Genomic DNA, 25,357 nt, shown 5'->3' with positions numbered 1-25,357 from the left:
GTGACTGCCAGGGAGAGCAGTCACATCAGGGATCTGGTGACTTAGCTCCAGAAAAAAGATTGAGAAACTGCAGTGGTGAGTAGGGGTCAGACAGTGAGGACTCAGTGAGGCAGGAGAACCTGCTCTGACTTATGAAGTCATTGAATAATTTTAAGTTTTAAGCTTAAAGTTTGGATTTTTAGATAAAGCCATTCAAAAGAGCAGGAAAACCAAACTTTTTGTTTGCTTTTGTGGAATTCACTACTGGAAAAGGCTTGGACCAGCTTGAGGTAGCATCAAAATAAATGTGAGAGTATCCATCTATTTCAGTGTGGGAGACATAAAAGATATTACAACCTAGGTGGTGAACACAGCATTTTTCTGATTAATTCTTTCTTTTGAAGTAATTTTTAAAGAAGGATTTACTCAGTGATCCAGAAAGCTCTGCTAGAGCAGTTTGCTATGGAAGAACACGTTAAATTCAGCCATCAGCGGCAGTATTGGATGAGAGCAGGCAGTACCATTGCAACTCTACGTCTGGACTTAGATTTGGTTTTGAAGGAAATAAATAGCTGTGCAATTCAGGAAAAAATTCAGACTTTTTGATGAATGAACAGCCCAGGCTTCACTCAGATACGTTAACCTACACAGCATTGTAGTGGATAACATTGTTTTCTTTTTGCGGGACTCAAAATTATCTGCTTCCCAACATTTTCCCCCTTGGTTGCCCTCTGACAACCCTCATTCAAAGGAAGCATTGTGTGTTACAGCCATCACAGCTTCACTGCTCTTTATGGATGTTAGTGTACAAGTCCTTTTAGAAAAATGAGGAACAAGTGTGATGATTGAATGACCAAATCAGGAAAGTTGCTAGAAATATTTGTAAGCTTGTTTTCTAGTGGTTCTTGTGGACTGTATCTTATGTGCAGCCATTTTTCCTCCTGTGTTAGTACTTTATTTAATGCTATGAGCTTAGCTCAGGAAGAGCTCCAATGAATATTAAGTGACAGCCCATAGGGGTCTACCTAACACTGAACAAAACACTTCTGTGATATGAATTGAACAGTTATTTGTGTCTTATTTCCCCACTTACTAATTAACACCTGGTTCGTCTTTTGATTTACTTAGATATCCGTGGAATACAAGAGTTTTTGGACAAAGTGTCTCAACAGGGAATGGATGTAGCTTTGCAGAAAGTAGAAAACAACATCAATAAAATGATCACGGGGCTCTTTGCGACTATCTACAGGGATACTCTGAGACGAGCTATTCTTGTGATGAACCCCTTGACAGCCAAATCATTCATAACAGAGGTATGTGTTTATCACTGGTAAGTTCTTGTTTTGTTGACCAAGACTGCAGCTGTTCGTCAAAAGATTCAGTTTATTTAACTTCATAACAACAGGCAAACAAACAAAAAAATCGAAACCCCAACTGAGAACATAAATGTTTAGTCTTCAAAGATCATCATGCAAGGATGTGTTTTCATGGTCGTAAATGTGCATACGGAACAGTATAACTACATTCCACATGAGCAAAAACACTTAGGCAAGAGTGCAGTAGAATTAGCCTTCAAACTTCGGTTTGAAGCTCATGGAAATTGTATTGCTATTTCCTTGCTTATTGTGTCCCTCACTAAAAAAATCTTTATGCCTGACAATTTTATTATTATTTAGATATATATGATGTGTATTTGTGGATAAAACATGTTAAACTGATTGGCATTTCATTCTTCATGCAAAACAATGTTTGATATGATCTGTTATGTATCACCAAATAGTACTAAGGTAGTGAAATTTATGAAAGATAGGATCTGAATGAAGAATTCAACATAATAGACTAAAGTTGTGCTTATGTATTTAAATAAAAACTGAAATCCATACGGACAGAATTTTGTGAAAGCTCTTCAGAATTTAGAGGTGGAAGGCTTGCATATCACATCTGACTATGACTTGTATAGTTATTGTAAATGAGTGGCATGATTCTTTTTACATAGCACTGTGCTGTTTCACAGGTGGTTTTTTCAGTATGTATATTCTTAATCATCAGCCGATGGTTAATTTTTTTTTTTTCTCTTCCATAGAAATGCACTTTCTTTCTACAAAAATTTCTCTTAGGAACTATATGTACCTTGTATTACTTTTCTTTTATAATTTCCTATTGCCTAGGTCTTCAGAAATCAAGGCTTATAAACTAACTCTGCATATTTACTAGTCAAGTGAATACCTTTTAGGAACACCAGTTAAAGGATTTTTTTGGCTACTCATTCTGCAGTCCTCATTACACGCTGAAGCTGGCTAATTCTGAGTAATGAGTTTGCTGCTCTATCCAAATGTCTGCAGTGCTTTATAAGATGTAAACAATTTGTGGGCAGACTTCGGTGATTCTGCATGGTTTTCATCACCCAAGCCTCAGATGTTTTATTTTTTCAGAAAGTGTCATTCAAAGATTTCACATTTCAACCTGAAAGCAGCAGGTTGAACAACACTACTACACTCTAACTACAATAAGTCAGCAAGACAAAATTCCTGTATTGTTCCTAAAGAGAAACACTCTTTTCAAAGATACTATACTCAGGTGTGTAAAAACAAATTATAAAAAAAGTGTAACAGAGTCATTGTCATCTTTTGAGGTTGCCATGTATGTGTTCTCAAGAAAGCAAACAGTTTATTTTAGAGTTCTCACTTGGGCATTGTCCATTCAAAACAAAATAAAAAAAAGAACCCCAAACCAAAAAAAAAAAAACCCAACAAAAATTGCATCTCCAAACCCAAACATTTAAAAAAAAATCAACAACACACAACTCCTAATGTTTTTCCTTTCCTGTAGACTGTAGGACTACCAAGAAAGATCATTATCATCTTTTGTGACGTGGGGTTCAAGGAGTCTCACTTTAGATGCTATGTTAGAAGTTTTGCCAGTGTAAGTGCATTTATCATAGAATCACAGAGCATTTGGGTTGGAAGGGACCTTAAAGATCACCTAGTTCCAACCCCCCTGCCATGGACAGGGACACCCTCCACTAGGCCAGGTTGCTCAAAACCTCATCCAGCCTGGCCTTGAACACATCCAGGGATGGAGCATCCACAGCTCCTCTGGGCAACCTGTTCCAGTACCTCCCCACCCTCTCTGAGAAGAATTTCTTCCTGATACCTAATCTAAACCTCCTCGCTTTCAATTTAAACACACTACCCCTTGTCTTGTCACTACAGGCCCTTGTAAAAATTTCCTCCTCAGCTTCCTTGTAGGCCCCTTCAGGTACTGGAAGGTGCTATAAGGTCTCCCCTGAGCCTTCTCTTCTCCAGGCTGAACAAGCCCAACTCTCTCAGCCTTTCATCATGAGAGAGGTGTTCCAGCCCTATGAACATCTCCATGGCCTCCTCTGGACTTGCTCCAAGTGGTTGATATACTTCTTATGTTGAGGGCTCCAGAGCTGGATGCAGTATCCCAGATGGGGTCTCACAAGAGCAGAGTAGAGGGGGAGAATCACCTCTCTGGACTTGCTGGCTACAATTCTCTTCATACAGCCCCGGATACAGTTGGCTTTCTGGGCTGCCAGTGCACACTGCTGGCTCTTGTTCAGCTTTTCATCCACCAGTACCCCCAAGACCTTCTCCTCAAGGCTGCTCTCTATTCATTCTCCACCCAGCCTGGACTTGTGCTGGGGATTGCCTCAACCCAGGTGCAGTGCAATCCCACTGTCCAAGTTGCTGACAAAGATGTTAAACAGCACCAGTCCCAACACCGATCCCTGTGGAGCGCCACATGTCACTGTTCTCCGCTCAGTCATTGAGCTGTTGACCACAACTCTGAGAGTGTTGCCATCAAGACAATTTTATATCCACTAAGTAGTCCATGCTTTCCAATCTAGAGGCAAGGATGTTGTGCGGGATGGTGTAGAATGCTTTGCGGAAATCCAGGTACATGACATCAGTTGCCCATCCTTTATCCACCAAGGTCGTGACCCCACCATAGAAAGCCACTCTATTTGTCAGGCATGATCTGCCCTTGGTGAAGCCATGTTGGCTGTCACCAATCACCTCACTCTCCATGTGCCTCAGCATGGTTTCCAGGAGGATCTGCTCCATGATTTTGCCAAGCACACAGGTGAGACTGACTGGCCTGTAGTTCCTTGGATCCTCTTTTTTTCCCTTTTTAAAGATGGGGGTTATGTTTCCCCCTTTTCCAGTCAGTGGGAACTTCACCAGACCACCATGACTTCTTGAATATGATGGATAGAGGTTTCGCATCCTCATCCGCCAGTTCTTTCAGGACCTGCAGATGTATTCCATCAGGTCCCATGGATTTGTGCACCTTCAGGTTCTTCAGGTGTTCCATAAACAGATCCTGTCTAACCATGGGTGGTTCTCCATTCTCCCAGTCCCTCCCCTTGCCTTTGGTGATTCTGGGGTATGGCTTGTGCCCTTGCCAGTGAAGACTAGGGGGGGGAAAAAAAATCATTGAGTACCTCAGCCTTCTTCGTATCCTCGGAAACCAGCTCTCCCATTTCCTTCTGCAGAGAGCTCACATTTCCCTGATCTTCACTTTTACCCCTATGTACCTCTAGAAGCCCTTCTTGTTGGCCTTGATGTCCCTGGTGAGATTTAATTCTGTCAGGGCTTTAGCTTTCCTAACCTGATCCCTGACTTGTTGCACAACTTCCTTATAATCCTTCCAGGCTATCTGTCCCTGCTTCCACCCTCTGCATGTTTCCTTTTTGCACCTCAGTTTGTCCAGGAGTTGCTGTTCATCCAGGCAGGCCTCCTGGAGTTTTTCCCAAACTTCCTCTTCATTGGGAAACATTGCTCCTGAGTTTGGAGGAGAAGGTCCTTGAAGAAGGACCAGCTTTCTTGGGCCACTTTTCCCTCCAGGGCTTCATCCCATGGAACCTTGCCAATCAGTTCCCGAAAGAGACCAAAGTTTCCTCTCCTGAAATCCAGGGTAGTGAGTTTGCTGCGCAGCTTCCTTGCCTTCGTAAGGGTCTCGAACTCCACCATTTCATGGTTGCTGCAGTCAAGGCTGCCCTTGAGCTTCACGTTCCCCACCAGCCCCTCCCTGTTGGTGAGAACAAGGTCCTGCATGGCATCCCTCTTCATTGGCTCCTCTATCCCTTGGAGAAGGGAGTTGTCATGTACACATTCTATGAACTTCATGGCCTGCTTGTGCCCTGCCATGTTGTCCCTCCAACAGGTATTGAGACCTGTTTGTGAACCAGAGTTTGTGACCGTGAGGCTGTTACTATAGGCCTGTAGAGGGCCTCATCCACTCCTTTGTCCTGGCCAGGTGGCCTGTAGCAAACTTCTACTACAGTATCACCTCTTTCTGCCCTCCCTATAATCCTGACCCATAAGGTCTTGGTCAGCTCCTCATCCATTTGTTTGCTTGCACTGGGCTGCTCGCACTCCCCAGGGGCTACCCCTGCCCATGAGGGGATTGGCTGCCATCACTGCTGTCCCAGCACACGTTGAGGTAGTGCTGCTGCTTGTCAGAGCTCACTCTTCCGACTCGGGGCGGGGGGCCAGGGGTTCTCCCTCTCTGCCCCCTGCGCTTGTGCTTGCTTTGTGGATTTTGCCATGGTTTTGTCACTTCAGGAAGGGTCCTCTGACTTGATCCTCACTTTCAGAGCCCTTCACCTCGGTGACTGCATTATTTGGGTTATGATGTGGGACTGATAATACTGACAGTGGAAGCCTCTCAATAGGAAGAATTACTCAAACAGAAGTATGATTGCTGCTCAGTGTTATTTCTGTTGGGGACAAGGGGGGAAATGAACTACATGGCAACTATGCTCTGACACTCTGTGTCTGTGCAAGGAGAAATTTGCTGGGATAGCTTTGCTAATGGATATTAAAAGGTGGTGTTTTGCCATTGAACCATCAGCTGTACTGTATGAGCAAACCAGTTACAAAGCCTATGGACTGCAAACGGGTTTAGGTATTCCTAAACAACCCAAATTTGGACATGCTTATCCCAAAGACTGTGCTTTATGTGTGATCAGTTTAACTTCGAATTTGTTTAATATAGTGGATTTTGTATGTAAACATTACAAAGTTAATAAGAAACAAGTGCGTATGTAGACAAGCCCTTGGTTTTTCATTGGCTTTTCTGCTCAGGAGGTGCTTTTGGCTGCCTAGCTGGATTCAGCTGTCAGCCTCTCTCCCCAGACCTCACATAGTTTCTGCTGCCTGATCCCTTCTCAGACGGCTGGTTTGGCTGAACCCCCTCATTGTTTAGCTGAGAAGAGGGTTCATTCACTCTGCACCAGCTGTACTAAGTGTGGGCTTGATTACTATGCAAGTAACAACTTTTCCAGGGTAAACAGTCAGATACTGGTCTGTGTAAATAGGCAGGCTGTAAATTGGCGATTCCTTGTCGTAGAATTTGTCTTTGTTCAGACTCTTTGAAATTCTTATTTTGAAGTAAGAACGTTCTGGGTTTAATTTTTTTTTTTTAAAGCAGCACTACTTATTTGTTAGATCCCTTCTTTCTCTCCAGCTTTTGTATCTCTAGAGCTAGCAGAGATGAGAACTATACTTATAAACTCAAGAAAATGGAGATGAAGATGTAAATACACTGTTCTGGCTGTGGAGATAAAAAACCCACTTATTAAGCATTGACTTGCCCTTTGTAGGGCATGGAAAGGTAGGAAGACTTGGAAGCAGCAGGTATCACAGCATCTCTCCTTACTTGACTGAAGGATTAATATAAAGCAAGAGGGAGGAGCCAGCCAAATTCTCTAATATCCTTTGTTGCTTTGAGCTGGGGATGGAGGGGCAGAAGGGAAAATGTTTGCTGAAATACTAACATTCAGTGGTGCTAAGGAGTGCAGAGGTATGGAGCTAGCAGAGACTGGGATTTCTCCCCAGCCCAGTTGGTGGAAGCATTTGGGAAGATCCTTTGTCTCAGTAGAAATATTTACACTATCAGAATTTTTGTAGTTATACAATGAACTTTTTCATCCTGGAGCATAATAAAACAAGAAAAGTACACTGCTATATGTAAGCTTTGACCAGTATTCTGGATTTGATCCTACTTTCTTCAAATTTAAAACTACCTAATGAGCTTTTAAATCTCTTGATGTACCTTAATTCTCTTTCTATAGTGATCTATAATTTTGAAAGCAGGTTCATGAGTCTAAGTACAGCACTTTAGTCTCAGTACCATTTCATAAGTAATTGATTATAAATATTTATGAAAACTGTGGTTAAACTGCTATTGAGTTTATTTGAGAGGAGTGGAGCTTTAGTGATATGTACTTTGAGAATCTCATGATATCTGTTGTTGTGCCGACCGTTGTTTGGCTATGCTTAGCTATAAATTTCTTTAAGTCTACATGGCTTTTAATGACTCAGTCATTGACTTACCTTCTTTGGGATCTTGCTGGGTATGCTGTTTTCTGGACTAAAACAAATAACTTGAGGGGGGCTGACCTCCCATGGTCTTTAAAGATGAAATAATTCTGTTCTTCTATTTGTGTTGGTTATTTTGTCCTTCTTTCTTAAATTCCTATCATAATTAATTATGTTCTCCTGTTGTTATACCAGTGATTTTAATTGGATCTGATAGTCTTGGTTACTGCTTATTCTTCCTCCTTGCTTTTATAGCTTCGCTACAAACACCTCAGTTGTGTTCCTCTTGAAAGATAAATGTCTTCCCATAGAGAGAAAATTGCCTCAACCAGCCAAACAGAATAAATAAATAAAAGCAGGTACAGAACTCATTAATGAAACAAAGCTATTATATACACATTGGTAGAGACGGTCAGTGTATTAAAATACGTATGTTCCACAGAGCTGAGGGTGGCTGGCTGATTCATGTAGGTGTTATAAAAAACCCACTCTGAACATCTGCAAAACTAATATGCCATTGACTACCACAGGATAAGTGTCTTTTTGAAATAGAATGACAACTAGAGAGGATTAACTTAAAGTGGAGATAAAAATCTGACAAAACTGTTTCTAATCTGATTCTTCCTCCAAAGTCATGTTGCTGGATTGGCAGAACTGTTCTGTCGCCTTTCTTCCTGCCAGGAAATAGAGGTATAGCCAGTGCAGTAGCCTACCTAGGTTTCCCTAAGATGTAACTGACTTCCTAGGTACTGTGAAAATTCAGTGTTGAATGTTTTTAACCCTGAAGCACAATTAATTGACTCATAATCAATGGATATCTAAATCGCTTTGTCCATCTGTTAGACTTAAATGAGGAGAACGTAATAGTCATTGGTTCTTCTATGTTAAAAATGTTCCCTTTAGCACTGATGTTCTCTCGTTAGTTTGCTCTAAAGTAAAGAGAGTAGAGTGATAGGTATCTCAAGATTCAGCTTACTTCAGTGGACACTTCATAATCAGCAGTGATATTTTTGAAGACTGTGGTAAAATAATTTATTCTGTTTTGGAGGTGCTTAGCAGACATTAGCTGGCTTTGTGGTCTCCATAGAGCATAGAGTTGTGGACTGCTAATATCAAGAGCTGATTTTAGCTTTAGGCAATATTAGTTTCCCACCTTTCCACATAATTTTTCCCTGGTTTGGACTTGTATTATTTAGCTTATTTATAAATGTTTTTGAAAGATATTTTTTCCTGGTTGCTCTCATTCCAAAAGGAAAATTAATGGTTGTGATTCATCTCATAATTTCCATAAATGAAAATAACATCTGCTTCTGCTGATTGTGAAAATAGATGTAAAAAGTATCACTTTGATTTTGTAAAACTGTGTTATCTACTGGTTTCCTTTGTCATCCACACTAAATGCCTTATGCTTCCTTGGAGGGTTAACTCATTTTATCTCTACTTACAAGTGATGGTAGTCAGCATTACTGAAGTTGTCAACAAACTCAGATTCTGCAACAGAAAAGCTATATATCTCTCTAATTATTGCTCATAAAAAAGCTAATTACACAAGTACTGAAGTGTATGTGTTAGGCTATCCTGCTTTTGGGACGTAGGTAACCAGATTCTCTGCTGTAGGTTGCTGGAAAACTTGTCCTCTAATGAATGCAAATAACCTGGTTATAGGAAAAAGTAGCTAGTGTATTATGTGGTGTTACCTCTTTAGGATCCTCTAGCATGGGACTTACCACAGAGTCACTGGATGCCCTTATTTAGGATTTAGACTGCATCCTTTTGCTCCTGGCATGTTCAATGGTGACCCATCAGTAACCTCTGGCACTAGCTGTGACACATGACAACTAATACACCTGAACATTGAAGAGGTGGTCAGTGGGGGGATGGACTAGATGGTCATTAAAGGTCCCTTCCAAACTGTTCTGTGATTCTGTGATTTTCTGAAATAAAGTTTGAAAAGTGATGTCATACTCCAGACTTTTAGGGTTACTTGAAACATAACCTTGAGAACCCCATGAGATTTACTGGGCAAGGGAATCAACGTTTATCTTTAGATAAATATTTTTACCTTACAAAAGATCCTGTATTTCAGAGTAAATAAAGAATGAGAAGCAGTAGGAGTTTATACTGTCAGCATAAATTAATTTAAGCAACAGTGGCTGGACATGAAAACACAAGGAGAAAGACAAAAAAGGACAAGGTAATTTTCAAGATTATACTGTTGGCCTGCTGTGTTAAAAGATGAAAGAAGTTTCTTTTCTTTGGTCTTTTGTGCTTTATTTGGCTCCTGAACCAGCATTGCAGAGAATTTAGGCAGAAATTCAGAACAGAATAAATTGAGAGATTGGTTTTTGTCAACTTCAGGAATTCAGTAAATGAGGTAGCCTTAAGGAGTAGTTCACATAAGACACTAATATAGTTATAAAGTCACTGGAGCAGGGGCTTCTTTTAACTCCCCCTCAGGTAGTTGGAGACTTTTTACAAGAAGGCCTTTGGGCAGTGCCACTTTAGTTTAGAGAAGTAGACTCTTTCTCACCATGTGACTGGGCATTTCTCTGTGAGATTATAGTGGAAAGAATCCACAGGTTATTACGTATGTTATTTGCCATTTTTGCACTAAACAAGAAGAAAGATGAGGAGGAAGCTGGGGAAGGAAAAGAGAAAAAGAAGTGGATGTTTCAAGCTTCCTTCATTTTCAATCAACCAGTGATGAAAACAGCTTCCCACAAGCTCTAATTTAAACAGAGGCTTTCAAAAATATCATGTGGCATTTTGAGATACTCTGAGGAATGAGAGTTTATGTGTGATCTGTTTAAAACAGAGTTCATGTCTGAATTGCCTGGATAAGTATGAACAGGGAGAGATAATATATCCTGAGAGCCCTTGCAGTTTAGACATAGTTAGGTTTTTCATAAATAAACACTGTGGTACTGAAATTTTCCTTTCTCAGGAGAGAGGCTGTTGGGTCTACAGAATTCCTGCTTCATGGAGAACCCTGCTGCTGGGGCTCATCACATCTCCAGCATCTCCAGGTGACAACATGGTAGAAAAGTACCTTGTGGAAGCCTTAGGGTGCTTAGAGTCAGAACTTTTCCAGGTGCCTTAATGGCAAAATATAACTTTCCTTCTCTGGAGCTGTTCAAATTGGTTTGAGCTCTTCAAACCTCAGCTATACAGGAGCTCCTAGTCCCCTTCAGAGTGTGATTCAATGTGTCAGTCTGGCTGTAAACCATTCCGTGGTTTATAAAATACCTGAGTCATCTTTGGCATCTTAGTGAAGACCTGTTTCTCTGAATACTCTGCTAGTCTGGTCTCAGATGAAGTTAGATGGTAGTCTGGCGGGTAGGTAGTGCATTCCTACCTCTTTATCAATGCGGCTGTCGGTCAGATTATAAATTGGGCAACTCTGAAGAACCAGTGTGTGATAAACATGAGCCGGGTTTGAACTGTACACCTTAGAGCTAAAAGCATTAGCTAATGTTGGAGAAAATGAGTCACAGAGCCTGACTGTATTCTGCAGATCAGCACAAAGAACAGCCTGCAAAATACACTCCTCAGCTGATTAAAAGGTACTCTTAAAATGTGTAAATTACACCACATTTAATATCCCCTGTTAATTCTTTGGCACATCCCTGTGGTAGTAATGTAAGTGTGGATCTGATTTGTACTTTTTTTTTTAAAAAAACAGTTTGCCTTAATTTTAGGAAGTGGAAATTAATAATTATAAAAGCATGTTTTATTTATATACAGTTTCACATGTATTCGTCTGACACATACGTAAGCCAAAAAGTGTGCTTGTTGTGCAGAAATCATGCCAGCAGTATGCTGCTGTTGGAATCAGTATTTAAGGAATAAAGCCTGTGGTTTCTGTCCTGTAAATTAGTTAAATGCTGGAAATATTTCACTGACGTGAAGAGTTCAGATCCTGACTGAAGTCAGCTAAGAGGTTTTTTCCATCAAAATATTTCTAATTTCTTATGGTGTATGGTTCCAAGATAGTCAGGCAGACTACCTGAGAGCCAGGGCTCTGAAATCTCTTTCATAGAATTTCAAAACTCTTGGGTTTGATTCCAAGCTGGAATAAAACCAAAATTTCAAATATCTACATCCTCTGCAGAGTTACGTGACCCTTTTTTTCATGCTGCTCTCCTCCAGATTAGCTTTTAAATTTGCTTCCAAGCCAAGCGCTTTACATTTCAGCCTGGTGTATTATGGTCGTTGGTCTTTCATTAAAGAGAGAACATTACTGTCTTTGCTGTTAAGGCATCCATATTAGGGCATTTAAGTGTCTGTATTGCCAACTGCTAAGTTTGGGCTGAAAGTACTTTTTCATTGTCCATTTCATCAATCTTCATTTTAATCTTGTTTATATAGTGGCTGCCAGCCTGCCATTACTGAGGATCCTAATTATGCTTGCAACAGTGAATCCAAGCAGACTGTCAAACCATTGTTCAAAGAGGACACAGAGAGCTAAGTGCTGTCTTCAAAGTAGTTGACAGACTCATGCAGGCTAAAGTGCAGCTTGATCTACCACACAAACATTGAACAAGAGAGGAGGCAGAACAGGGCGAGAGATCCCATTGATGTGCTGCCTCTTTCCCATCCCAGCTGTCTGATCACACTTGAAGTTTGTGAAAAGACAAACCCCTCAGACTATATTGCCTACCTTTGCCATTGCCGGTGGAGGTGAACCATGGGAAACTTGGCAAAGACTGCTGACAGATCCAAAAATCAATGTCACTTTCTGACCGTTGATCGTTTTCAGAGGGAAACGATCAACCCAAGAAAGAAATATGAAAGTGCTTGTTTAGGCTTGAGGTCTAAATCTAAACTGATAGGTAGAAGGGAGGACATTAATATATTTCTTACAGCTATTTTGCTGCAAGGAAACTTACATATAATATATGTATGCATATATTATGCATATGTTATGCATATGTACTAACAGTTCAGGATTTTAAAGAAGTAGAAATTAAATAGTCAGTTCTGATAACTTGCAGATGCTTTTATTTGTGCTATTTTTTTTTTAGTCTAGAGATCCAAGATTTTTGGTTTCCTTTGTTTGATTCACCTATTAAATTTGATTCTTATTTTCATAATCCTCGAGTGTCAAGGTGGAGAACCTTGTAACCTTCTCACAGCTCATAGTTCAACTTGCATGGGAGCCTGCTTCTCCTTCACCGTGTTGTGTTTGTTCTGCAGTTTACTTAGCCCTGCATCACTGTTTGCTCAAGGATTTCACTTCTCCTGGTGGGTTTTTCTAGTTTGATTTCATATTCTGTGATACACAAAATATACCAGATTTTCAACAAGGAAAATTTCATAACTTTTCTATAAATGCACTTAGTACTGAAAGCTTTTTCTGAGCAGCTTACAGGTGATAAATTTAAGACAAATAGAGTATTAGATTTTTTCATAAAAGCATAATTCAAACCAAAGTCTATATGTTCACATAAATGCCATTTTTCTACTTTTCCACAATTAATGTGTTTATGAGAAAGTCTTCCCTGACTCCTTTTGTATGACTTTTAACTGATTTTTCTGGTGATGCTTATTTTTTCAAGGAGTTTGTATCTCACATGATAGCTGTAGGGTGGATTTGTTTGACAAAAGCCACTGCTGTTAATATCTTTTTTTCCATGTGTAGAATTTGATTGTTCTGTCACATTTCTACACATTCTGCACCAGGATGTTTCATTTTTCCTACATTAGTGATATGTATTATGTTTTTTCATACTGGTAATTCCCTATGATTTGAGGCTCTCTGTTTATTAATGGTAACCAAAGGTATAAATATATATTCACATCAACCCTTCACTACATGATAACTGTAAAATATGAGAAAACATATTTAGGATGGAAAGGGAAGTTCTTTTCTCATAAAGATTTTGATGGTAACAGTTACTAGCCAACAAAGTTCAGCATCAGTAAATCCTTTTCTCTTTGGGGAGTTTTGTCAATCAAATAGTTCTTAGTAAAACCAAATTTTCATTCTATGGATGACTTTTATGGTATGGATGCGCATGTGATTTGCAATTGAGCATAATTATTTCCTGTTGTCATCTCTGTTTATAATGTCTAGAAAATTATGTTTGTGAACATAAATTCAGGATCTGGTCTGTGCTGATGACTCAGATTTACCCTCTCTCTGGATCTCTGTCTAACTTAAAGGTGTTCACTGTCTTTCAAACATCTGTTCAAGGTCTAATTACCTAAACTTAAGCATGTTTTAATCTTAGTTTAATCATGCTGGACAAGCCGCTATGTTCTCATCCATCCTTTGTTGTTCAATTTTTCCCTTTTTCAGGATCTTCACATCTGTTCAGTGTTTAAATATAGCTGTTTGTCTAGAAAACAACTCTGATGTGCAGACTTTCCCAATAAAAGGTGCACAGCTACAATTTATTCCTTGCAATTGCAAAATCGCTCTCTCTCATCTTAATAAATACTATCTCACCCAGCTTGAACCTATTCAAAATACTGATGAAAGGTTATTTTTCTATCTTGTTGCTCTGATCATCTACCTGTTCTAGGGTCTGCCTTCCTACTGGTGTAGAACACAAAGCTTTTGCTTTTTCTCAGAGCCTTTTTTGAACTATTGAATGTTGCCTTTTATATTTTAAATGGTGTTCAGTTGTCAGCTCTTGTTTGCTATGCCCATCTATTATTGTTCATTTCTTTCTTTCTTAGTGATCTTGCTTCTGCCACGTCTTTCTCTTGCACGTGGAAAGAGCATGCTATTAATTCACACTAAACCAATTCATTGTCCTACTTCAAACCTTTCCTCAGAACTTTTTTGTCACCTCGCCTATGATTAACTTGACAACATACAGGCAGCTGTTACACTGAGACAACTGCCTACTGTGGTGACTAATGTTCCTTTGCTTCTTTGTAATTTTCATCCACCTGTCTACCTACATAACCTATCTATCTTGCTTTTATACTTCAGATGCTAACTTTCAGAAGGCAGGTTCTCTCTCTTATTTTATGCATGTGCCTAGACAGGTTTTGCCCTCTAGGACTTCCTTGTGCAACACGCAATGCTATTAAGAATTTACTTGTGCTGAGGTCCCACAGTAGCCTAATTTCTTGGCTTCTGTGGTCCCACCCTCCCCTGTGTCCCTAATTTCATGCTGCAGTTCTTCTGTGCCAAATCTAATTGTTCAACTGTTTGCTTAGTTGTTCCAAAGGGCTATGATTCTAAACTAGCAGATAATTATCCACTTTTCATACAAGGTGGCTGCAATGTTACTTTCTATTAACAGTCTTCAGATAAATTAAATTCCTTTCTTTACTGCATCTGTATCAGCAATTAAAACTTGAAATGTGAAGTGTTTCTTGATGTTTCTTTATTTCATAAAGCCATGAAATAATAACAATATTTAATGTACCTCTAGCATGAATTGGTTGGTACAAAGAATTTTTTAAATTTGTGTAGAGCTTGGAAGCTAAATTAGTACTGAAAACCTTAGAAATAAGAGATAATAAAAAAAAATCTCACGTAACACAAAATATGACAAACTTCTTTATACTTAAAAGTGAAAGGAAATGCCAATAAAACTAGCAGATTAAATTTTCATACCATTGTGAAGGAAGAATGAGGTTTTGGTTCCTGTAGTTAATGCATTTGAATATATTGTAACATAAAGAATGATACTGAAAAGAGCCAGCTAATACTGAATGTGTAAGTATGTGCAGTTGTAATGACTGCACCATGCAACTTCCATCTTTTCTAATTTACTAAGGGTTTTTTTATTGACACTTGTCTCTCAGGTACCTGAGGTGGTCGTAACTTTATTTCTCAAGAGCATACTCTGTCAACTCTAATTCCTCTGGGTGGAAAAACACTAATGTTACGATTTTATATCTAATATTTGCAGACTAGTCGTGCTGAGTGTCTACTTGCATATTAGGTACTGTAGAAGCATAGGAGGGCTAAATACCTATGCTGAAAGACTTGGTTTAATACTTCGAACTCAATTATGGGTTGCCTTATTTGTACACATCAGAACATTATAACTGCATATAAACTGTTATTCAGTGTGTGTATCCTAATTTAATTTCTTGTGTTGTTTTACAGTCATGGCCAACGGTGTGCAAAATTGTCTACATCTTCTTTCTATCCATTGTGATTACTGAAGGGAAAGAAAAACACCACATTTGTTCAGATTAAATCCTAGATGTTCTTCATAAACCCAGCTATCATAGAGAATTTCTTAAGTTTTTGGTAAAAGTATTAATTTTCTGCAGTTTGAACACATTGGTTACATGTAGGTTTCTCTGTATTGTTTGTCTCCTGTAGATAGTTGCATATGTTTTTATTTATCTAGTGTAACATTATCTCCACAGTTGGCCCTTTGCTTACATGCATTCTCTGCAAAGAGAAATTAGCCCTTTTTGTTTTCACTTTTAATGTTTTCCAAAAGCAAGTCTGTTCTTCAATCTTTGTATATTCCTATAAATACACAACAATGCATCTCTGGTGCTTTCCCTCTTGGATCCCAGATGAATTATCTTCAACATTTCCAGTTTTGGAGTTTACCAATCAGTACTTGGGGTTCCTAGAAGAATCTGTTCTTCACAGTTGAAAATTATCAGGACCTCTGAGACATGTCTCATTCATATGATTTTATGTATATTACTTGAAATTTGTTTAGAAAATATTTAGGGATATAAGCAAAGACTCATTAAAAAATTACAGACAATTAATTCAACAAGCTTTTACATTGCAATAGAAAAATCATGACAGGTCATGCTTTTGATTTCAGAACCAAAGAAGGACAAGATACATATTCTTGCATTTGCCTCAGAGAGCAGTGAGATTTCCAATATCAGTGCTGTCAGTCCTTAAGGTAACTACTACACTACAAGGTAGACAAGGAGAAGTAATCTTTGAATCTAAATTTAGATACCCATGGTAGGGTCCTGGTGTTATGGAATGGCAATACTCCACCAAGCTATTCATCAGTCTAAATCATCGGGTTTCAGCATCTGAAGGCAAAATTACTTGAGATGCATGCCAACATTTAGTTTAAATTCTTAAATAAATTACATTTAAAATGTTGCTATTAAATCTATATCAATACCTGAAAATCAATTGCTGACATGGAGGGAAGTTAAACATTTAAAATTCCCTTTGATTTTTACCCACAGTTTTCCTCTGTAAATTTATATGATGTAGACCTTTTTGAATCCCAGTAAGTGGGTTAGTGTTCAAGTGTGTACTTAAGTATTGCTTTGGCTACACTCTTTTAAAAAGGTTGGCTTTATGGTGTAATATTTTGATGCCTGTAAAACATCACGCATGCTTCTAGGTATCTCTTAGAGGTAAATACACTCCTCTGTTTTATTTGGTGTATCTAATTTTTTTATATATAATACATGTTATATTTATAACAAAATCACTATTGACAATTCATGTAATGTACGTGTGAAATCCATGCGGTTGCAAATCTCAAGTCATAATGACATACATTCAGATTTCAACTACTGTATTGGCATCCTGATCAAACAACAACTCAATATATATAGACATGGCAGAGGCTGAAGAAACAAAAGATGCTCCTCGGATAATAACAGGCAAGTTTATCTATCTGCATTACTAATTATTCATTCAGAATATCTGAAAAGAATTGCATTCCATGTTTAAGAGAATGTACAAAGGGAGTATTTTCAACATTAGATGTAAAGGGACTTATCAGAAGAGAGAATATTTGAAATCTCTGAACTTTAATGAGTTCCAGTGAAAAGCCAGTATTTGATAGTTTCTTTTAGAATGTAAAGTCAGAAAAAGTAACTCTTCCGAAGCATTGTCTTTTCATGATGCTGAAATATAAATAAAAGTATAAATACAATACTATGTTAATAATAATACTAAATCTGCAGGCATAAAGCATAAATCCATATCAACAATAATATCAAGATGTTTGGATGTGGATGAAATGGAAGTCAAATTGAATTGTTCTGATATTTGACTAGAGAGACCATATTACAACTAGCACATTCTCATAAATCTGTGAATTTATGAGAATTCTTCTAGGAATTTTCAAAAACCTGAAATTAATCAAAATACCATTTAGAAATACTGTTAGACTCCACTTAAATGGATCTGTGAGTAGTCTTATTATTTTAGAGAGAGCTAAAACTTGATCACAATTCCTCCAGGTTTTTAAATCTCTCCTCTGAGTACAACTGGTGTATTTATAATGGAAATTTCAGTGGCATTTTTCAGGAATAGAACACTTTACAGGTCCTGATGTTTGTAATACATATTCATCAATATTTACAGAAATGGTTATATTCTTGGGAGGTAATGTGTTTTAATAGAAAGGGGAGCTTGGAAATACAATTGAGTGATTGGAAGGCTTTATACTTAAAGGACTGTACTACAATATCATTTAATGTATTTATTTTCTATTGCCTAATAAGTATAGTTATTTGCTCCTACTCCCCAGATCCCTTCTCTGTCTTGAAGTGGTGCTGTAAGACCAAACTGGGCAATTACATTACAGACGAGTAGGGGAAGCCTCTTTCTGAGTACGTTTTCTCATTAAGTAGTTTTTATTTTTAAAAATGTTTTAAAGCTGTTCCCAGGTGGCCCTTTTTTCTCATCTTAGGAGCCTTGGTCTACTGTCCTCATCTCTTTGTCGGACATACATGTGTTGGTTTTTTTTTTTTTTCCTGACTTGTGAGCATTAATATTTTAAAGAGATACATTTGGAGGAGAGGAGAGAAGGAAGGTCACAAACTATTTAACAAAGCTAAGGAAAATACCAAAGCAGTTTCAAGGCTGTGGAGAACACAAAACATGCACTGTAGTTTAAGTTTTAAAATTATAAAGTAGGTAAATTTGATTCTTATGGAAATTTCACAGAATGGCTCATATTGCCAAACACCAGTATAATATCTGAATTGAGGTGAAATCTGCATGAGATTTGCTGACTTTAAAATTCAGCACTTTCATTTTATGCCATTGAGCAAAAAACTAATTTATTTTTTATCCATATTGCATAAATAACAAAATGAAATTTTACCCTCTGTTGAGTGGCAATGCCTTACGTTAGCCAAGATGAAGTCATTAGAAAAGCATTATAGCTTTGCTGCATTTCAGGGTCTGCTGATGTTTCCATTTACAAGCCCTGGCTTTCAGCGTTATGTAAAACCAGAAGTTAAAATTTATTTCCAAGGGAAATTGAAAACTTCTGTCACGGAAGCAGAGGGTTTTATAATAAAATAGGGAAAAGAAGTCTTGAAGATACACAGTGACCTTTTGTATTAATTGTAGGGATCGGTACTCTAAACTCCTACAGTTGCTAATGACCTGCTCTGTGAAGGTGGACAAGTTCCTTCACTTCTTGGTGGTTACCACACCTTCATTTTTTTGAAATGCAAGTACTTGGGAAAGGATCCTTTTCCTATGGATTTTAGCCACTTGTCTTAGTTTAGCCCAGGTAAAATGACCTGACAACAAAGCTGTTCAGTGCTGTGAAATGCAGGAGCATGTTTCTATTTTCAAGGGTAATTGGAGGTATGAAAGGCAGCTTGATCGTAAATGACATTTGCTTGAGTCTTTTCAAATTGGACTGATTCCAACCCCATCAGAGGCCAGACGCTCAGCTTTATCTCCCACCGAATAAGCTGTGTTGGCATAGGTGACTTAGGGATCTCAGTTCCAGTTTTTTGTCATGCAGAAGAAACTAGACTAGGATTAATGCAAAAACTGGTTTGCATTCTATCGAAGCGTCCTTGTCTTACACTCCTCTTTCAGGTGTTGGAATAATGCAAATATGTGAAATAGAATTTTTTCTTGTGATAACTTATCTGACACCTTTTTCTTATGCCGTTTTCAAGATTTGTGCTTCAAAAGAGGCAATTTAGTGCTATATTCTCTTTATCACTTGAGATTCCTAAACAATATTTGGAACAGTCAGGAAAAAAACCTGTTTATAGTCAGAACTCTGTGTTGTCCAAATGCACCAGTAAATGCTTCTTCTTACTACAAGACTTACACAATCACTTTTTATGTAGGAAGTTACTGAATAGCTGCTTTAACAAGCTGAAGTCAGCACTGTAATTCAGGAACTTTTCTAGCATCTTAAACTCCCAGAGGAGTGTCTCATTAGCCAGGAGTCTGAAAAGTGTAATTTTCTAAAATGTAAAAAGCATTTGTAATATTTACATGGTGGTTCAGGCTAGAACACTGCAGAAAGGGGAGGCGTTTTGTTAGGTCTGTAATGTGGTTTTAATGACTATAGATTAAGGAATGAAGTCCAGCACTTGTATGGAAAGGTCCCTTCCATTTCTTTCCCTTCCTCTTGTTTTGAGTGGCATGGCTTTTACACTTAAAAAAAAATAAAAAATATTCTTAGGCCTTGTTCTGACATTTCTGTTGCATTTCTATTACTGGTTTTGTACAGGGCTCATGCTCCTTGTAAGCAATTGAAAGGTCCTCTCAGGAACAGTGGGAAGTAGAAGATTAATAGCTGCCTTTTTGGGAGAGGCGTAGTATTTTAGAGGAAATGCATATTTGGAGTTCAAAACTTGAGTGCCTGGTACAGACAGAGCTAACAGCTTAACTGCTTTTCTATATAATGCTCTTTCCATCCTTAGAAAATGCTGAGCTGCGATAGTGAAGGCCCAGGTGAGGTAAAGTCCTGCTGTGCCTTTATCTGAAAGGTGGATGCTTACAGAAGAGAGAAGAGCTGAGCAAGGGAAGAAGGTCTTGTGGGTCTTCCCTCTCCTTTAACTTGATTGTAGCTATCAGAGTGCATTACAAGAAATGGTCATGACATGCTCAGGCACTGTGGGAAAAGAGACACAAGGATGATCCTGTGATGGGTAGAGGAGACCCTGTTGTCCTTACCTAAACAATGTGCTAAAACACTCCTAGCAACTTAGAATCACTCTCAAGGAGTTTTCGTTGTTTGTTGTGTTGTGGGTTGTTTTAGGGAGGAGAAGTTGACCAAAAATTAAAACAGCATTTTAGTGATATCAAGTACTGCATGTAAGCTATTAGAATTCCCAACTGTCTTTTATACTATCAAAGGAAAGGTCATGTTATGGCACCTGTACCCACAAAAGGTAGAGAAGAAAGGAGCAGTGCAGAGGTCCTCCTTTCTTCTTTTATCTTATCTTGGCAGTGTTGAAGGAACAGAAGACTATGAACTGAAACAGTCCCTTCACAATAACTGTTTTACTCCTTTCCTTTCTTCCATGTGTCTTCTATTTTCCATCCTGTGCATCAGTGGATTTTCTGATATGGCTGTTCATATTAGATAATAAAAAAATATTTTTCTTAGTAATTTGAGTAGTCATTAACTGTTGTTTTCAATTCCTTATAGCAAGTATAGTTATGCAAAAGTAAAATGATGAGTATTTATGCAGTTTATTTCTGCATATAATCTAAATTTTGACCAATATTGATATTATATGCATATAAAATAACCTGAACAAATCCTGTAAACTGACAATGAATGTCATGTCAAAAAGCTTTCATTAATGATATCTTGGAGAAAACAGAGAACAGAAATGTACAAATCCAGAGCAAGAAATGCATCCCCTTACCAGTAGTCACATAAGCTTTAGCAAGCTGAATGCTACAGGTATATTATCATTAATACATGTCTTAAAATACAAGGGATCGTTGCTTTTATATAGTAGTTTACATCTTACCCCAGAAACCATACTATAGTTAAGTGTCCTAGAAAAAGAGATACTGTGCTAAGTAGAATCTATGTTGTTAATATGTCAAAATATTGTTAATGAAAGCAATAGCTTTGCATGGAATATTGATGTGAATGTTGCTATATTTCCTCCCAAAAAGAGCAGGTGAATTTGGGAAAAGTCAGACCTCTAACTAGCTAGCTTTCTGCTGTTCACTGACATGCTCTCTGAAGAATACCAGTCAACCATATAATGCAATTACAGAAAACACTGTATTTATACTGAAATAAATCTTAAAAAAAAAAAAAAAAGAGCAAAGGCTTGGCTTTATTATGATTTACAATTTAAGCTCAGTGTTACTGACGGAGCTGGGCAGTGGAGAGGAAGGAACTGAACCAGCAATCAGGCACCCTGGGAAGACAGACAGTACCTCTTACTTTCACACGTTCCACTCAAATAATTTTGGAGACAGGTACAAAGATAGCAATGTAGATGCAAATGGCCATTTGAAAATTTGGGAATTCTTTTGTTCTTAGAATTAAACATGTCCCTAGGCATTTAAAAAAGATTTTATTTCTATAATTGTTCCACATCAAGGGGAAAAATAATCTTTTGCATAGATTTGGACATAATGGATTTTTACTCAGATCAGAAGATCAGGTTCATATAACTGCTGTTTTTAACGGTTGGTAAGCTGGCACTGATTATATCATCATGGTATAAATCCTAGGGCCTTAAGAATTAGATAATGGGTTTTTCTGAGGTTTCCTTATTTCTGGAAGAGGAAATGCAGATGATGCAAACAGCTTGCTACATTCACCAAGCAGAAGAAATACTCTCCCTATCTGGTAAGCCAACTGTTTCTGAATATAATTTGAAAAATATTTGGTTGTCAGATTCTTGGGAGAGAAATGTCGAAATGAATGCATCTTCCTCTGAGATCTGGCTTCACTTGTAGCATCCTATCTAAACTAAAATGATTACCCAGAAATTGGCAATAGTTTCAAGAAAAGATCAGCAGAAATTAAAATACATATAGTAAACATCTCATGAGAGTGTAGGAGTGTATCACTTTGAAATGTTAGAGCAGAGTAGTGAAAAGTACCTAGACTGCAGACTGAGTTGCTGCATGAAACCATTTAACATAGTTGTATGCCAAACATATACAACCTAATTAGAAAATGTGGCCACCTCCTTAAATACTGATGCAAATGATTGTTACTTTTAGAAAATGAGCACCCTGACTTTATCATCATCATGAGGCTACTGTCCTAGTTTTGTATGCTTTATTCCTTACTGTCTTCTTGTAAATTCTATGTGGAAAGAATGGGGAGGGGAGATGGAAATGTGTTAGAAAAATCCAGGATACAGCTTTGAGACAAGTGCACAAGCAAGAGAACATCAGAGGTGGTCAATTGTGAGCTATAATGTGCTATTGTCCTGGGGTATTATGTTTAGCCCCCCTCCCCCAGCTCCCTGCATCTCACTCTCTGTCCTTGGACAACAGTTTAGTAAGTGAACACAAAAGCTTTCTCTTGTTAACCGAGTGCCCTTTTTATCGTTCTGGGTTTCTCTCTGATTAACAAAAAAATTTGTCAAGATTTGTCAACAGCCTACAGAAATTGCACCTCTTCCTTGTCTTCCAGTCCCCCCCAGCTTTTTTATCTAACAGTATAGCTGTAGTTAAAGCTGAAAAAGACTTTTAGGAGGTAAAAATACCGAACTTGTCTCCTATAATTTACATCTGAAGCCACTCTGTTTCACTTCACTTTCATGTTCCATTTCTTTTACTCAGTTGTGAGTGAAAATGTGAGAGGGAAAGGTAGTGGAGTGGTTTGTAAGAGAGGAGAATATAGATTTTTCAATCTATACAGTTATTCCAGTAAAGCTATTCCAGTATGATTTCTTTACAATCTGCTTTTTCATTTACAATAGAATTTTTTATTCTAGTACAAATTAATTCTCTGTGAAAACAAAGGTTTCTGATGAAACAAAAGATAAAGACACATATATCTTGGGCTTAACTTTTAGAGCCATGCTGAGACATAGTATCTGTTGTGCTTTTTAAAATGTCGATTGAACCAACTATTAGTTGCATTTCAGGTATAAATACACTGAGTTTTATTTTTCTGGACATCACTTTTGTTGATGGTTGACTATTTCATTCCACTGAGCACTGTCAAGTTAAAAAGTCTTAAGATTTTTTTCATCTTAAAATGAAAGGAACTTGAATTTTGGATCAGTTTAAGACCTTAGCAATGGAAACATAATTTGGGTCTTAGAATGAGTCCAATGGGTGTACATAAGATTATCAGTGTAAGTACACATGAAGTTATTTCGTCCTGTATGAAAATTTTATGTCATTCTAAACTTTACTTATAATTCCATTAACAGTCCTTTTCTAAATAACTGTGTTCCTCTTTTTATCATTTAAAGCTTTACTAGCAAATAATTTTGCTGTTAAAGTGCTTCTTTCTTTCTGATACTCACATGGAACATTATAGAGGCTGATACCAATTTGCCTGCTAAAATTCCGTTGTTCTTTCCACTCAGCTATCGAAGCATTTCAGCAAAGTGCCTCCCAGCTTGCTTTTACAGCAACACCTAGTTCTTGGGAATATGGGAACAGACTTTCACAATTGCTGTGGATTGGCCAGATGGCAGGGCTTCTGAGATGTCCTGTCCTTAAAATAAAGTTTAAACAACTACCGCATGATGAATGGGGTGAATAAACCCTTCGAAAGTTTGTTTGTTATTACTTTCTTCCAAATGATAAGAGCTTATGGCTTCTAATAATAGATGGTCTGATCCTACAAATCATTGTAAATTCAAACTGCACAATGGGAATTGTTCACATATAGACTTCACAGCACCTCATTAGCTGGTGTTAGAGCAGTTTTGATATTGTTTATTTTAAACTTGCTCCTTTTAGACACTGTCCTAGACATAGTCTGTAGGCATTCAGTAGAAAATATTTGCTAATTAATGAGCCAAGGAAGTGAAAGAATTCACTGTTGCTGCAGAGGGTTCCTTCTTATTTTTCAGAATAGTCATTTTGTTGCTTGCTGGCATTTATGATTCAAACAGCGTACTAAGAATGAGGTGGGAGAGAATGGGAACTGAAGTGAATTTTCATAAACATACATTAGAGGCAGAAATTTTGATGGTCCCTTGAAGTTGCAAGGCCTATTTTTATCCCCAGATTTCAGTTCTGTTTGTTTTCCTGGTAGCTTAAAACAATTTAGTGTTAATATGTATTTCATCAACAGTCTTGTTAGGAATATGCCAGCTGAGAGAAAGAGGCACCAAGAAGTATATGATCTCTAGAGGCTATAGTAGACAATGGAAACAAGTGATTTAAAACAAACGTGCAGGGTTTTTTTGGCAGAAAAGGTTATTATTATGCTGAGGTTTTTGACAAGAGATACTTGTCAATATCTTGCCCTTGTCCTTGTCCTGTGCTTAATTTACTGCCAACTTTAGCTTCTATACAAGATGCAAAGAATGACACAGTCCCTGCACCGTGACAGCTTTTTAACCTTAAAAATCCAGGTAATGTGTAAAGCAAGAGACTTAAATCAGTCACCAAGCAGGCCACCCTCTGCAGTGGCATGTGCGTCTGATGCTATTAACTCCAGTGAAAAGAAAGGAGCTGCTTAGCTGTCATTTTGTGCAACAAATTCAATGCAGCATTTGATTCTTGGAAAATACAAACAACGCTTGGTGAAGGCAGCCAAGTCTGCAGGATCTCGCTGCCCTGGGAGCCCTTGCTCCCTCTTGCCCCTCCCCAGGGAAGGCTGCATTTCCAAGCGGGTGTCACAGAGGCAGCAATACTCTTCAGCCTACACCAGGAATTTTGCATTGTAGGAACAGCAGTGGTCCATTTTTGCAGGCAAAGCAAACAAAACCATGGGTTTGAAAGAAGAGGTGGATCATTTTGTTCTTTTTCCACTTTATAGTGCTGCTGGCTTAGACTTTCAAGAGCAGCATTTCTTGTCACTGATATTTGGGGGGGGTTGAAGGGGTGATCATGTCAATTCACAGCAATCACAAGTAGGCAGCCTGGCACAGAACAGTGTTTCAATCTCAACAATGCAAAACTGTTTTAAAATAAAACCTGAAATTCTTCAGGTATGGATTTAACCCTGATCTTTATTTATTTTTTTATTTAAGAAATGACAGGTCTAGTACTCTGGCTCTTTGCCCTGCTCTGCCAGGTAGTGCTTCCGCTGTAGTTTTCAAAGAGGACTTGTCCTCTGCCTATAATTTGTGAAGCAAGCCAGAGAAATATTTTTGCTGCTCTTTATTAACAGTTTGTCCCTGTTTTCTGCTGGTTTGGGTGGTTTGTCTTCATTCACATGCGGTGGCGCTTC

The 25,357-nt window shown here is 38.1% G+C and overlaps 1 protein-coding gene across 1 annotated transcript in view; it reads left to right on the top strand.

Moving 5' to 3' along the window:
* Positions 1-1,107: 1,107 nt before the first annotated feature.
* Positions 1,108-25,357, top strand: part of LOC104510444 (glutamate receptor ionotropic, delta-2-like) — a gene marked incomplete at both ends in the record, with an annotated part of 69,188 nt that continues 44,938 nt past the window's right edge. The window contains one exon of the mRNA XM_010152694.1: positions 1,108-1,292. Within this exon, the coding sequence (XP_010150996.1) occupies positions 1,108-1,292 (185 nt within the window). The remainder of the gene's footprint in view (positions 1,293-25,357) is intronic.

This window comes from Eurypyga helias, unplaced genomic scaffold, assembly GCF_000690775.1.
Source record: "Eurypyga helias isolate BGI_N326 unplaced genomic scaffold, ASM69077v1 scaffold12585, whole genome shotgun sequence".
Lineage (NCBI taxonomy): Eukaryota > Metazoa > Chordata > Aves > Eurypygiformes > Eurypygidae > Eurypyga > Eurypyga helias.
The sequence above is the reverse complement of the archived record's forward strand: the minus strand, read 5'-3'. Positions and strand labels throughout refer to the sequence as shown.